The following is a 15,058-nucleotide window of genomic DNA, read 5'->3' as shown; positions in this document are numbered from 1 at the left end:
TATATATTTCACATTTTCTTTATCCATTCATCTATTGAAAGGCACCTAAGGCTAGTTCCATAGCTTGGCTATTGTGAACTGAGTTGCTATAAACATTGATGTGGCTGTGTCACTGTAGTATGCTGATTTTAAGTCCAAGAAGTAAAATCATGAATCAATAAATGGGATGGTATCAAACTAAAAAGCTTCTTTGCAGCAAAGGGAAACAACCAAGAATGTGGACAGACAGTCTCCAGAATGGGAGAAAATCTTTACCACCTGAACCTCAGAGTATTAATCTTCAAGATATGCAAAGAACTCAAAAAACTTAACACCAAAAAAAAAAAAAAAAAAAAAAACCAAAAAACAAATAACCCAGTCAATAACTGGGCAAAGGAACTGAACAGGGACTTCACAGAAGAAAAAATATGGATGGTCAAAAAATATGAAAACATTTTCAACATCTCTAGCAATTAGAAAAATGCAAATTAAAAGTACACTGAGATTCCATCTCATTCTAGTCAGAATAGAAATTATCAAAGTAATGATAAATGTTGGTGAGGATGTGGGGAAAAAGGTTCACTCATACATTGCTGATGGTACTGCAAACTGGTGCAAACAGTATGGAAAGTAGTATGGAGATTCCTTAGAAAACTTGGACTGGAACCACCATTTGACCCAGTTATCCCACTCCTCAGTCTATACCCACAGGACTTAAAATCAGCATGCTACAGTGACACAGCCAGATAAGATCAGCTTCTCAATTTTTACAAAGAATCTAAGATTTGCATGGACAGTGAAGGAACTCAGAACAGCCAAAACAATCTTAGAAAAGCACAGTTGGGGGGCTGGAAGTGGTGGTACATGCCTGTAATGCCAGCCTCAGCAACAGCAGGGCGCTAAGCAACTCAGTGAGACCCTATCTTTAGATTAAAAAAATACAAAATAGGGCTGAGGATGTGGCTCAGTGGTCAATTTTGCCACTGAGTTCAATCTCCAGTACCCCCCTTGCCAAAAAAAAAAGAAAAGAGCAATTGGAGGATTCACACTTCCAATTTCAGATCTTACCAAAAAGCAATAATTATTATGAGTGTAGTACTAGCATATGGATCAGTCATGGAATACAACTCATAGTGCAGAGGTAAGCTACCATATTTTTTGCTAATTTTTGACAAAGGTGCCAAAGCCATTCAATGGGGGGAAAGAATAGTCTTAACAAATGTACTAGGACAACTGATATCCACATGCAAAAGAATGAAATTGGAACCTTACTTCACAGGTAAGAGCTAAAAATATAAAAGCCTTAAAAGAAAATATAACTTCAGATTTGACAATATATTATTAAATATGGCACCAAACCTACAAGCACCAAAAGAGGAAATAAATTGAACTTCCTCCAACATGACTTTTAAATGTATGAGATGCTTACCCATTCCTCTTTTTTCTAATAAGAGGGGGATGAAAAGGTCCAATTTTTCACTGAAAGTTGTAAAGATTAAAAACTTTGATAACATGCTATGTTAGTAAGGGCTTACACCACGGGCATACATTACATACACAGAGCATATGCAAAAACATTTCTGAAAGGTTACATAAGAAACTGGTATTGGTCATTGTTTCTAAAAACTGGAGTGAAAAACTTACTTTTTTCAGTTTATGTTTTCAAGCTTTGGGGGGGGGGGTTGTCATGTATTTTTATTGCCTCTTCCAGTTGTTCTCAAAGTGTGATCCCTAGACAGGTAGCATCAGTCTTACCTGGAACTTGTAACACAAATTTCTCAGGCTCTACTTCAGACCGGCTGAATCAAATTGTGGCGGAAGGACCCAGCCCTGTGTGCTTTTAAAGCTACCTGGGTTGATTCTCATTGTATGCTTAAGCTTAGGAACCACTGGCCTATTCAAGTAGATAAAAATTTGTAGAAAACTTTCTACTACTTCACGCTGGTAGGTTTAAAGCTATCTACTATACCCCAAACCAGCTCCCAAGGCCAGTTCCTTTAATTAACTGATCACGTAAGATCCACAACTACACGCCAAATAAGAATCTGGGAAGTCATTTTAATTCATCCCCCAAAGTTTTTGTTTTGATTTTTTTAAACCTAGCTGCTGTCTGCATCAAATGGGGCTGGGCTGTTTAATGAAATTGAAGTCTCTAATCAAGGAGTTTGTTACACTCCAAGAGATTACTATTACATTCTTACTCTGTTCAATTCTATAATTATCTACAATCTACCCCATGAGATAAGCTAGAGTGACACAGTCCCCACCTGCCCTGACCATTTTTTAAATCATAGAAAATAGGTATGTAAGTAATATACTTTTAGTTTTATCCCTGTATCTAGTTATATAGTAAGTTATTTTCTTTTATTTCCCAGACAGGAGCAAAAAAGGATACTTATGAGCTCCTTGTCTCCTTGCAGGTACACTTATAGCATGTTATCGGTCATAGGAACATACTATTCCATCTTGACATGGCTCAGTCAAACACTGTGGATGCCCATCTATCCCCTGTGTGTTCTTGCTGAAGGTAAGAAAGAGTGATGAGGTGTTGTGGACTGATAAAAACATCTCGTTGTAATCGTTCACTGAAATTTTGATGATTAAATTATTTGTGCTAGTGCTTACCGTACTCAGTGTGTCTTTCCTGGCACATTTCCTTGCTTCATAAAGCAAAGTTGGAAAGGGAAGCAGCTCTGGACAAGAAACAAAGGACATCTGAGTCCAACCCTTAACTTCATTAACTCACTATATGAATTTTGTGAAACTCGTTTAACCTCTCAAAGAGGGGTTTAGCACTTAGAGACTCAATGATCTACGGCTTTTACTTTTCATGCATAGGAATTCTGTTCACCCTAGGTAAACTCTTCTCACTTGCCATCTCCCATGCCTTTCTCCCTCTGCCTGCAAGTTGCCTCTACCTTGAGATGAATAATTGCTTTCTGAGAGAAGCCTTCACAAACTTCTCAACTAAGTAAATTCCTCCTACTATGGTTTCATGGATTTCTTTTTTTTATAGGGCCTATCAGCTTTAACTAGACATTTGTATGATTCTTTGAATAATATCCAGTTCCCTAACTGCATTTTGAGCTCTATGAAGCCATGGGGTATGTCTGTTTCTTTGCTTTTTTCCTTTCTCTTATGCACTATCATACATGCTCAGTAAACACAGAATGAATTGTTAGCTCCAATACCAAGTAGGTTAATTACATAACCAAAATATAAACCTCAAACTTAATAAAAATCATCAACTTGCAAAGAACTTGAAGATATTTGGAGTATATACACTTATTTCTGTAATGGATTTGGCAGACTGCTAGGGAGCTTTCTAAAAGACAATTAAAGTTTTTGAAAACTGAAGGCATAAAATAAGAATGCATGTTGAGGTAACTAAGGGAAATCATAAAGAAACAGATTCACCATAAAACGATGGTGATGTTGCCAATATCATAAAGTACATAAAGACCAGTATGTAAAATAAAGCCATATGTTTTCTATCTACTGTTGACCAGAGAAAAGGAGCTAAAGTTATAATAAATCATATTAGATATAATTTTTAAATTTGCTTTGTTTTCAAAAGGAAGATTTATTAAATTTTGGAATAGACTATGTCAAAAGAACCTAGAGAATAATCTTCCTGAAAATCCATAAAACTGCCCTTTCTTTAAGAATGAAATCTCTCACTCATTTAAACATTAAGCACATTCCTTTGTTATATCATAAAAACATTATAAAGAATATACAAAGGAATGGTAGGCTGAGTGTTGGTCAAAGCATGCAAAGCTTAAATTAGGATGAATACATTTTTGAGAGCTGCTTCACAGCAAGGTGGCTGTAGCTAGTAATAATTTATTTTAAAATAAATTTATTTTAAAATAAATTAAAATAGTTGAAAGTAAATTTCTAATGTCTTGCCACCAAAAATAAATGAGGTGATGAGTATGTTAATTAGCTTGTTTCATCATTCCACATTTTATACATATATCAAGACATATACCCTGTCTCATGAGTGTATACAGTTATAATTTTTAATTAAAATTAATAAAACCCAAAATAAAAATTTTAAATTAGGGAATAAAGTAGATATATGATTAATCTCTTCTTAAAACTAGTGATGACTAAATATATTCTATTGTTAATTCTAAGCCTTCTCTTTCTAAGAAAGACATGGCTGTCATACAACCCATATTCTTTTATTAAATTCATAAACTGATTCTTATGAAGTATACACAGAAAAAAATCTAGAAGCATTCATGACAAAATTGTCAACAGTTATGAATCCTGGGTAGGGAATATGGGTGACTGATTTTGTTTCTATATAGTTCAAATATCTCATAGGATAAGAATATGTAGTTAAGAAAACTTTAACTTTTGATAACTTTTAATAGGTTAATAACTCATTTAAATAACATAGTTCTTACATCTGGTAAATATAAGAAAAACATAATTCATATAAATAACCAGATCAACTGGTTCTATGATGAAATACTAGAGACTGAGGGGCAACTCGTGTTAGTTTTGGGTGGCATGTTTGGTGTCCATTGCAGATCCGTTTGACTCTTCCTATGTTAAAATAAGGTTGGACTCACAAGAAATTGCAGAACTAGTGTCTAATTCCCCTGTACCTTTCATCCTTTCCCTAGTGATAACATCTCACATCACTGGTAGTGTTTTATTTCATGGAAAAAAATTATATATTTTATTAAAAATCTACACATGGGATACAGTTTCATGAAGTCTCCATCTTTTTGACACCAGCCTCCTTCTTCAAAATAATTTAGGCCAGCATTTCAGGTATGAGTTCCCTAGAAGTTTTATTAAGTACTAATAGGGCTGTGTGAGAGAGGAGGAGATAGTCTGAGAAAATGGATGTTATTAGTCTCTTTATTGCAAAATTTCTCAGGACCTTTATTGTGCTAATTGTGTGTTGTACCATTCCAGGAGAAAAAAGTATGTAGCGTCTCCCAAGTTCATTTGATTATTACTCCTATTTGTGGTAAGGGGCACAGAAGTATTTTGAATTACCCTTTTAAAAATGCCTATAATTTTTTCCATGTGAGCATAATAGAGTATATCCTGGACAAAAATTCAGAAAGTCACACTGATGTAACAGCTTTGTTCACTTGATTATTAAGCAGAAATTTCTATACCATACTACAGTGTTAGCTAGAGGATTCGGCAAACATCAGAAAACTGTCAGATTCAAAAAATTCAACTAGGGAGACATATATACACAACCTGGAACATGTTGAAGAGGAGAACCTTATGATGTCCTTTTTCTTTAAACAGCATTTGCCATCTATCAGTCGCTGCCTTATTTTGAATCGTTTGGCACTTACTCCACCAAGCTGCCTTTTGACTTCTCCATCTATTTCCCATATGTGCTAAGGCTGTATCTCATGATGCTCTTTATAGGTAAGCGCTGTTCGTTTTGCTTTATGAATTATTCTTGTGTTTTTTGGTGTATGCTACCATCTACCTTAATAGACAAGTTAGTAAAAACAGAAAAGACCAAAGGAGAAGCCCAACACAATGAACTAGATCATGTTATTAAAGCACTTGGAAGTTATAATGCTTTCTTCAGGGCACCATGAGATCAAATATATATATGTTTCACTATATAATCAAGAACAGTTTTGCTAGCAGAAAACATAATTATTATCTATGAAACATATAAGTTTTGACCATAAGCACAGATAGCTACAAATATCAAAATAAGCAGGCACTTCCTGATTTTTCCACTTAAGTCTATCTTGTTTCCTGTTTGGCCTCATATGCTAGCAAGAAAACGGGAGTTGGTGATAAAGACTTGAGAAAAATTTATGGAACAAACACAGTTGGGTGGGATTTTAAGATGGCTGTTCCTCCACAAAGAAAAACCAAAGCAACAGGTATATAGCTGCATGTGGAGGAAATGATCATGGGAGCACACTGCAAGAGAATCTGAACATGTAGGTTCAGAGATCCAACAAAAGCATAGTAAGAAACAAAATATCCAGATGGGAGTGGTAGCCAGGAAATGGAGTGTCTTTCCTCTGCAGGGGTAAATGAGAAATAGAGTCCTAGCAAACTATCAGTGCGGATGCTGGCAATCCTAGCTATTGGAGAGTTTCACAACCCTCACAGGCTTGTAGCCTAATTAGATGAGAAATCTGAAATCTGCACAATAGCTTTGCTTTAGAAAAGGATTTCATATCTTCTGGCTATGGCACCTAAGGTTTCAGTGGGGAGACACCTTGAAAAGGAACCTACTGTGTGAATTTGGGCTGTTGCAGGGGACAGAAGCCCCTGGAATATTCCCATCTCTGGGATGCCATTGAAATTCCACTGCACTGTTTCAGTGGGTACCTGAACCAAACTTGTCTTGTGAACTAAAATTGACCCAGTAGAGTGGGTCTGAATCAAACCCACTGTGTGCCCTGAACAGTAAGGACAGGTATTATGATAAGGAAGGGAATGGAGAGGAAACTATCCTCAAGAAAGGGGAGATTGCAGAGCTTGCCCTCTGAGATCAGGGATGTGACCAGTTGCATGCAGATTTGCACTAGATGCCAGGACTGAAGGCAGTCACCCATGTGGTTCCCACCAACCCTCCCCTCCCCCAAGCTCTGTGTATATGTGCCTGCCACTAAGTGGGTGAGAAAAGAATTCGGTGGTTCTACTGCTGCCATGCTCTCACAGGTGTGCTAGAGTAACTTTAAGCAATGCCACAGCTTTGGTTGTTGCTCCACCCCTGCCAGGAGGCACTCATGACCAAAGGAGGCTTTGAGAGGAATTTTGCCCAGGTCCAACCACATCTTATTCATGGAAACTTACTAGCAGCCACTATGGCTAAAAGAATTGGTGGTTAAAAAAAAAAAAAAAAAAAAAAAAAAAAGCCAGGCCATTTCCCTCTCTCTCGTGAAGGAGTGCCCCACAGCAGAGGCAGAAAGGAATACCTGCTGCCATCACACAAATGGGATTCCCGCCACTAGGCCTTCTTACACGTTGTTTGAACACACACTGCTGTCAGGTTGGGTGTGAGTGTCACAGGGATGCTGTGGTTCCTGCCACTGCCTCTCCCATACAGGACCTGAGCCTACACCATTGTCTGGCTATAGGATAAGTGCTTTAGGCCCATATCATTATGGGGACAGCCAGTGCCAAAGACCTTTGCAAATAACGAAGTCACCAGTACCTGAGGAAACCCTTATTACTTGATAGGGGCTACCACTTCCATTGTAGGAGAAGCCACACAATGTGCTACCTATGCTACACCTGGCTGAACTACCACTAGAGTGTCCTTGCATAGCCCACAGAGATCATGAGCCCCTCTGACACAAACATGGTATACACTGTGCCCAAATTCACTAATCACAGACAAAGAAGCTACAGGGAGACAACATGGTGCCTAGCTGGAAATAAATTCAACATTAAATAATAAACTGACATCCCTAGACATCTTTAAGAGAAGGTTGCTTACTAACAGCCATTCCATAAATGTGGTAGAGATATCTGATCTACCAAATGTCCAAATCTCAATTTAGAAATATGAAAATACAATGTAATTGTGTATCCCCCAAAGATCAGAACTCTATTAATAGATTCCAAGAACTAAAAATAAATGAAATACTTGACAAATAATTCAAGGGAATGATTTTTTAAAAATCTCTGAGATCTAAGACTATAAACAGTTAAATGAAATTAGGAAGATTATGCAGGATGTGAATGAGAAACCCAGCAAAAAGAGTTGAAAAAGAACCAAACAAATCTTGCAAATGAAGAACTCAATAAGGCACATGAAAATGTCAAAGGCCTGACAGACTATATCAAGTAGAAGAAAGAATCTGAGCTTGAAGACAGGTCTTTTGAAATATTCCATTCAAACAAGAAAAAAAAATTAGGATGCTTTCAAGTTCTTGTGGGTGACATTAAATGAATAAATATTCATTTTGGAATATCCAAAGGTGAGGAGCTAAAGGTTAAAGACACAGAAAACATCCTAATTTGGGGAAAGACATGGACACCTATATATGGGACACATATAGAACTCCAAGTAGACACAACCAGGAAATACCTTTACCATGACACATTATAATCAAATAGTCAAAAGTCCAGGAACAAAGTATTTTAAAATCTCTGAGAAAAGTACCAAGTAATATTTAAGACTAACAGAAGATTTATCAAAAGAAACCCTGCAGGCCAGGAGGAAATGTAATGATATATTTCAAGTCACCTGAAACAATAACTGCTACCAAGATGACTATTACCTGCAAGGCTATCTTTGAGAAATAAAGACCTTTCAAGGATTCAGGATAACAAGAAAAGCCTTACAAAAGATGCTTAAGGGATTCCAATATCCAGAAGTGAAAGAAAGAAAACTACCACCATGATTGCATGTAAAAGTGTAAGTCCCACTAGAGCAGAAGATACACATGAGAAATGGAAAAGATTCAAACATTATTATTACAATAAGCCATCCAACCACAAAGATGAATAAGAGGAAGAACAAGGAATATTCAAGACAACTAGAAGATAATTAACAAAAAAGGCATAAGTATGTACCTTTGAATAATAAACTTAAATGTAAAAAATGTAAATAGATTAAATTCTACAATTAAAAAATACAAATTGGAAAGAAATGGTGGCACATGCCTATAATTCTAGCTGCTTGGGAGGCTGAAGCAGGAGGATCACAAGTATGAGGCCAGCTTCAGCAACTTGGTAAGACTGTATCTCAAAATTAAAAGTGCTGGGGATGTAGCTCAGTGCTAAAGCACCCTTGGGTTCTATCTCTTGTTATAAAAAATTTTACCAGTAATGATACACTAAGAGATGGAAAATATCCTGAAATTAAATCCTAACATAAGCAAGAATAGCTATACTTGCATTTGACAAAATAGACTTCATCAAAAACTGAGAAATAACATCACTCCTTGTAATGATCAAGGAGGTATCATTTCATTAAAGTTAAACCATACTAAATATCAAGTGGACTTAACAGACATTTGCAGAACAGTCCATCCAACCGCTGCAGAATACATGTTTTTTAAATCAGTACATAAAACTCTCTAGACCATACATTAGGCCACAACAAATCTTAATATGATTTCATTGTATCTTGTATCTTTTCTGATTACAATGGAATTAAAACAAGAATAGCTATAGAAATTATAAAAATATGTGAAAACTGAATAACACACTTCAGAATAAGTGAGTCACTGGAAGTCAGAAGGGAAGTTTTAAAAACATTTATGAAACAAAATATACCAAACCTTGTGGGAGGCAGCAAAAGTGGTATTATGAGGGAAATTTATAGCAATGAGTTCTTGTATTTAAAAAGACTTTAAGTAACCTAATGATGTACCTCAAGGATTTAGAAAAAATAATAATCCAAACTGTAAATTAGTAGAAGGAAGAAATAATATAGCTCAGCAGAAATGAAAGACTAAAAAACAACACAAAAAGCCAGTGAAAAAAAGAGTTGCTTCTTTAAAAGCTAAACAACCTTTACAGGCTAACTTCCTTAGGACTCCTAAATCTCGAGAAATAAAACTGAGAATCAGTATGTGGAATGGCATCAAATTTAAATACTTCTGCACAGCAAAGAAAACAAGAACATGAAGAACAGACTAGAGAATGGGAAAAAATCTTTGTCAGTTACTATTCCAACAGGGGATTAATACCCAGAATGTATAAAGAACTAAAAACACCAAACAAAAACACCAAAAATAAACCAAATCAATAAAAGGGCAAATTACATTTGTCAAAAGATATATATCAAATGGAAATTCAGGAAATGCAAATCAAAACTACACAGATTTTATCTCATCCCACTTAGAATGGCACATGCCTATAATTCCAGCTATTCGGGAGGCTGAAGAAGAATATAAATAACAAATACTGGGGAGCATATCGAGGAAAAGGTACACTTGCACATTGTTGGTGGAACTGCAAATTAATACAACTCTTTGGAAAGCAGTATGAAGATTCCTCAAAACACTAGAAATGGACCCACCATATGACACAGCTATCCCACTCCTTAGTATTTATCCATAGGAACTAAAATCAGCATATTATAGTGAGACATGCATACCAAGTTTTAGTATAGCTGAGGTAGTTATAATAGACTAGTAATAGAACCAACCCAGGTGCCCATCAACAGATAAATGGATAAAGAAAATGTGGTACATATATACACAATGGAGTTTTACTGAGCTATAAAGAATGAATGAAATCATGGCATTTGCTGGTAAATGGATGGAACTGGAGAACCATGAAATAAGCCATATCCAGAAAGTAAAGGGTCAAATATTTTCTCTCAGGTGGAAGATAGAAAGGGAGAAAGGAATAAAAATGGGGATCTCATGAAAATCAAGAGACCTATAGTCTAGAGAAAGGGGATCCAAAGTAGGGGAGGGCATGAGGAAGTACGAGGGAAGAAAATCTACCTATGCCTATGTAGTTATATACCACAGTGAGCCCCATTTGTATGTAATGATAATGCTCCATTTAAAATAATAGAAGGGAGATCAGTAGAGCAAGTAGATCAGGGAAGAAGGAGCAGAGGGAAAGAAGGTACTAAGGAGACTGAGCAAATTATGGATAATTATAATGTATACAAAGCTAAGTGAAAGGACAGCCTTTTAGCTGCACTTACCAAGAAAAAAAGGATCCAGATAACCATCAAGATGAAAAAGGAGACATTACAACTGCTACCACAGAATTACAGCAGACCACTGGAAATTATTTTGACAAACTATATGCTAACAAATTGGAAAATCTGGAAGAAATGGACAAATTTGGGGATACACATGACCTGCCAAACTGAACCAAGGGAATAAAAAACATGAATAGATCAATAAATAATGAGATCTAATCAGTAATAAAAAGTCTCCCCCTGAGGACCAGATGGTCTCACTGCTGAATTTTACCAAACTTTTTAAACTATTCCATAAAAGGAGGAAACCTTTCCAAACACATTTTATGAAGCTAGCATTACCCTGTTATCAAAACCTGACAAACATTAACAAACCTATAGACCAATATCTCTGATGAACATAGATGCAAAAAAAAAAAAAAAGACTAGCAACCAAATTCAGTACATCAAAAACATGCATGATGGGGCTGTGTGTGGCTCAGAGGTAAAGCGCTTGCCTAGCATGCATGGGGCACTGGGTTCGATCCTCAGCACTACATAAATATAAAATAAAGATATTGTGTCCAACTAAAACTAAAAAATAAATATTAAAAAATGCATGATGATCAAGTTGTTTCATTCCAGGGATGCAAGTATGATTCGACATGCATAAATCAATATGTATAATGTTACAAACAGAAGGAGGGATAAAATATCATCTCAATAGATGTTGAAAAGTTATCTTGGAGGCTGGGGTTGTGGCTCAGTTGGTAGAGTGCTTGCCTAGCATGTGTGAGGCACTGGGTTTGATTCTCAGCACCACATATAAGTAAATAAATAAAGGTCAATCAACAACTAAATTTTTTTTTTAAAAAAGGTATCTGATAAAATCCTATATCCCTTCATGATAAATGCCGTGAACAAATTAGGTATAGGAAGAATCACACCTCAACATAGCAAAGGCTATATGTGATAAACCCATAGCCAACATCCATACTGAATGGGGGAAAACCAAAAGCATTTACTCTAAGATCAGGAACAAGATGAGGGTGGCAACTCTGATTTTATTCAAAATAATACAAGAAGGTTTAGCCAGAGGAATTAAGTAAGAGAAAAAAAAATAAGTCACACAAATAGGAAAGGATAAAATAAAATTATTTATCTGCAATTGATATGATTCTATACATAGAAAATCCTAAAGACTCCACCAAAAGACTATTAGAACTCATGAGTGAATTTATGGAGTGGGATACATATAAAAATCAATAGCTTTTCTATACACCAATGAGTTTTCTAAAAAAAAAAATCACTAAAACATCCCATTTGCAATAGCTATAAAAAATACCTGGGAATAAACTAAAGAAGTGAAAGACCTCTACAATGAGAATCACAAAACACTGATATAAGAAATTAAAGATGCTAAGGTTGGCAAGACTTCCCATGTTCATGGATTAGAATTAATGTTGTGAAAATGGCCATACTACCAAACCAGTCTACAGATTCACTTCAGTCCCCATCAAAACACCAATGACATTCTTCATAGAAAAAGATCTTAAAATTTAAATGAAAGTACAAAAGACCCTGTGATGCAGACTTCACAATATCTGATTTCAAGACACACTGCTCAACCACAGTAACAAAAATAGCATGGGTTTGGCATGAAAACATATACCAATGGAACAGAGAACACAGAAATAAACCTACACATTTACAGCCAGTGGAATCTTAACAAAGGTGCTAAAAACATATATTGGAGGAAGTACAACCTCTTCAACAAATGGTGCTGGGAAAACTGGATAACACATACAGAAGATTGAAATTTAATCCCTATCTTTCACCCGGCACAAAAATTGACTTAAAATGAATTAAAGACCTTAGTGTAAGACTTGAAACTCTGAAACTTCCACTTAGAAAACCAGGGAGCCACTTCAAGCTATTAGTACAGATAATGATTTTCTGGATAAGATTTGAAAGAAAAGCAGATATTGACACATGGGATTACATCCAAGTCAAAAGCTGCAGCACAGCAATCAACCATGAAGAGTCAATGTACAGAATGGAAAAAAGAATATTTGCTAGCTTTTCATCTGACCGAGGTTTAATATCCAGAATGTATAAAGAACTCAGAAATCTTAATGTAAAAAGCAACTCAATTAAATATGGCAAATGATCTGAACATCTCAAAAGAAGAAATACATGAAAAATCATGCTCAATACCACCATCCATCAGGCAAATACCATAATACCATCTCACTCCAGTTAGAATGACAATTATAAACAAAACAAACACATGCTCGTGAGGAAGTGAAGGAACAAAAACTCTCATATGCTGTTATTAGGAATGACTACGGAGAACAGTATATATTGAAAGGAAGTTAGCATACAAAACAGATACTTGCATGCCCATGTTTATTGTGGTGCTATTCATAATAGCAAAGACATGAAACAAGCCTAGGTGTGCATTCATAGATAAGTGGATAAAAAAGTACACATATACACAGGAATATTATTCAGCTAAGAAAAATGAAGTCCTGACAGTTGTAGGAAAAAATGATGGAATTGGGGGACATGTTAAGCAAAATAAGCCATAGGCAGACAAGTATTTATGTTTTCTCTCAAAATGTAGAAACTTTTTAAGTCAACCTGAAAATAGGATAGTGATTTTCAGTGACTGGGAAGGGTGACAATGGGGGAGAGCGCGTCATGGGTAGAAGGGTAGGTGGATATGATCAGTGCGCACTGTATGCATGGTGTGGAAACATCACTGAACCCATTAATATATACAAGTAATAAAATTTTTTAAAAGTCTAATACATTTGCAGGAAACTTGAGATTAAAGAGTAAAGTTATGCTATGTAAATAAAATATACTCTGGATTAATAAAAAGTAGTTGAAATTTTTTTGAACTAATTTGTTTTCCGGGAAATTGGGGGAAAAAGTTACATTATTAAATTTACATTTCCCCAGATCTAACCTTCACAAATTCTCAAAATAATGATCATCTCTGGAAGGCAATAGAGATCAGATACAAGAACACCACATACAGAGAAAAGGCAAAGATACAACTTCAGAGTAAAGAGAACTACCTCCCACAAAAAGGGAAAATACTCCCTGTATTGAAATAAAACAGTAGGATGGAAGAGTTTGACTTACTAAAAATCTGAACACGTCCTTACGTGTTCCTCCTCCAAGTCTCCCTCATGAGTGGCTCCCTGGACTCAGGAAGCACTCTGTTATCAAGTCAGGGTTCTTTCCAGAGAAATGGTTAATCAACCTTACTTACTTTTGCCACTTTCCTCTCCACCTTAGGCATGTATTTTACCTACAGTCATCTTTACTCAGAAAGAAGAGACGTCCTCAGAGTCTTTTCCATTAAGAAGAAGAAAATATGAAGTACAGCATTCCAATGTGACCTGAGAAAAGACAGGCTCGTGGACTTGGCTGCAGCAACTACTACACAGGAAGTATTCTAGTGGAAAATACCCAGTACTTGACAAAAACCCATGACATAACATAATCACACCCCCCCAACTCTACACACAACAGCAGTCTGTTTATCACTCACTGTATTTCCAAAACGTGTACTCTGCATACCCTGTTTCCCCCAAACTGTGGTTTTTATACAAGTTACATTTATATTGGGTGAAGTCTGATTGTTTCACTGTAAGGTTAATGAGAAAAAGGAAATTAATGGAATTAAGTTCAGTTAAATTGAGAAACCAGACTTGATAACCTAAATTACATGTATTCCTTCTCACTTCTGATTGCCAAATAGCAGCAGATCTGTAGGAGGAAAGCACTATAAAATACACTCTGTCCTCATCTAGAATAATGTACTTCATGGACAAATGTCTTTGTCCCCAAATGTCAGTACCCACCATAAATACTAGCTACACATAGAAAATTAAACATCTTTCCAAGGCCTATGTTAGCCTTCTCAGGCTGCGATAACAAAAGCCTCAATCTGGGTGGCTTACATAAATGTTATTTTCATGGTTCTGGAGTTTTAGAAGTCCAAGATTTCTGTTCCTAGTGAGGACTTCTTGGTTTATAGACAGATGCCCTTTTTTTTTTTTTTTTTAAACACAAGACGGACCACTGTCTCACAACTCCTCTTATAATAATATTAATCCTATTTGGGAGGGTTCCACCCTAATCAAAGAACTGCTTCCCCAAGGCTCCACATCCAGGTATTGTTGCATTGAGGGTTAGGGCCTAATACAGGAATTTTAGGGAAACACAGATTCAGTCTATAGCATTTTGCACCTGACTTCACAAAATTTATGTCCTTCTTATAAGTGAAATACATTCCTTCTATCCCAACAGCCCCTAAAACCTAATTCATTCCTGCAAAGTCTAAAGTTTTATCTAAGTATCTTCTAAATCAGAGTAAAGTGAGACTCAGGTATAATTCATCTTGAGGCAAACTTTTTTTTTAAAAATAAATTACATGCTACCAAAATG

At 35.9% G+C, this 15,058-nt stretch overlaps 1 protein-coding gene across 3 annotated transcripts in view; it reads left to right on the top strand.

Annotated features, from left to right (window-relative positions):
* Hacd4 (3-hydroxyacyl-CoA dehydratase 4) overlaps positions 1-14,592 on the top strand; it is a 29,578-nt gene extending 14,986 nt beyond the window's left edge. For 2 of the 3 annotated variants that reach the window (XM_027950624.2, XM_027950626.2), the window contains exons 5-7: positions 2,355-2,506; positions 5,266-5,391; positions 13,904-14,592. In XM_027950624.2, coding sequence (XP_027806425.1) covers positions 2,355-2,506; positions 5,266-5,391; positions 13,904-13,986 — 361 coding nt within the window. In that variant the 3' untranslated portion in view covers positions 13,987-14,592. The remainder of the gene's footprint in view (positions 1-2,354; positions 2,507-5,265; positions 5,392-13,903) is intronic. The other variant, XM_027950625.2, reaches the window with a different exon arrangement.
* The last annotated feature ends 466 nt before the right edge of the window (positions 14,593-15,058 follow it).

Source organism: Marmota flaviventris, chromosome 13 (assembly GCF_047511675.1).
Source record: "Marmota flaviventris isolate mMarFla1 chromosome 13, mMarFla1.hap1, whole genome shotgun sequence".
Lineage (NCBI taxonomy): Eukaryota > Metazoa > Chordata > Mammalia > Rodentia > Sciuridae > Marmota > Marmota flaviventris.
Note: the sequence above shows the minus strand (reverse complement) of the source record. Positions and strands in the feature narration are given on the sequence as shown.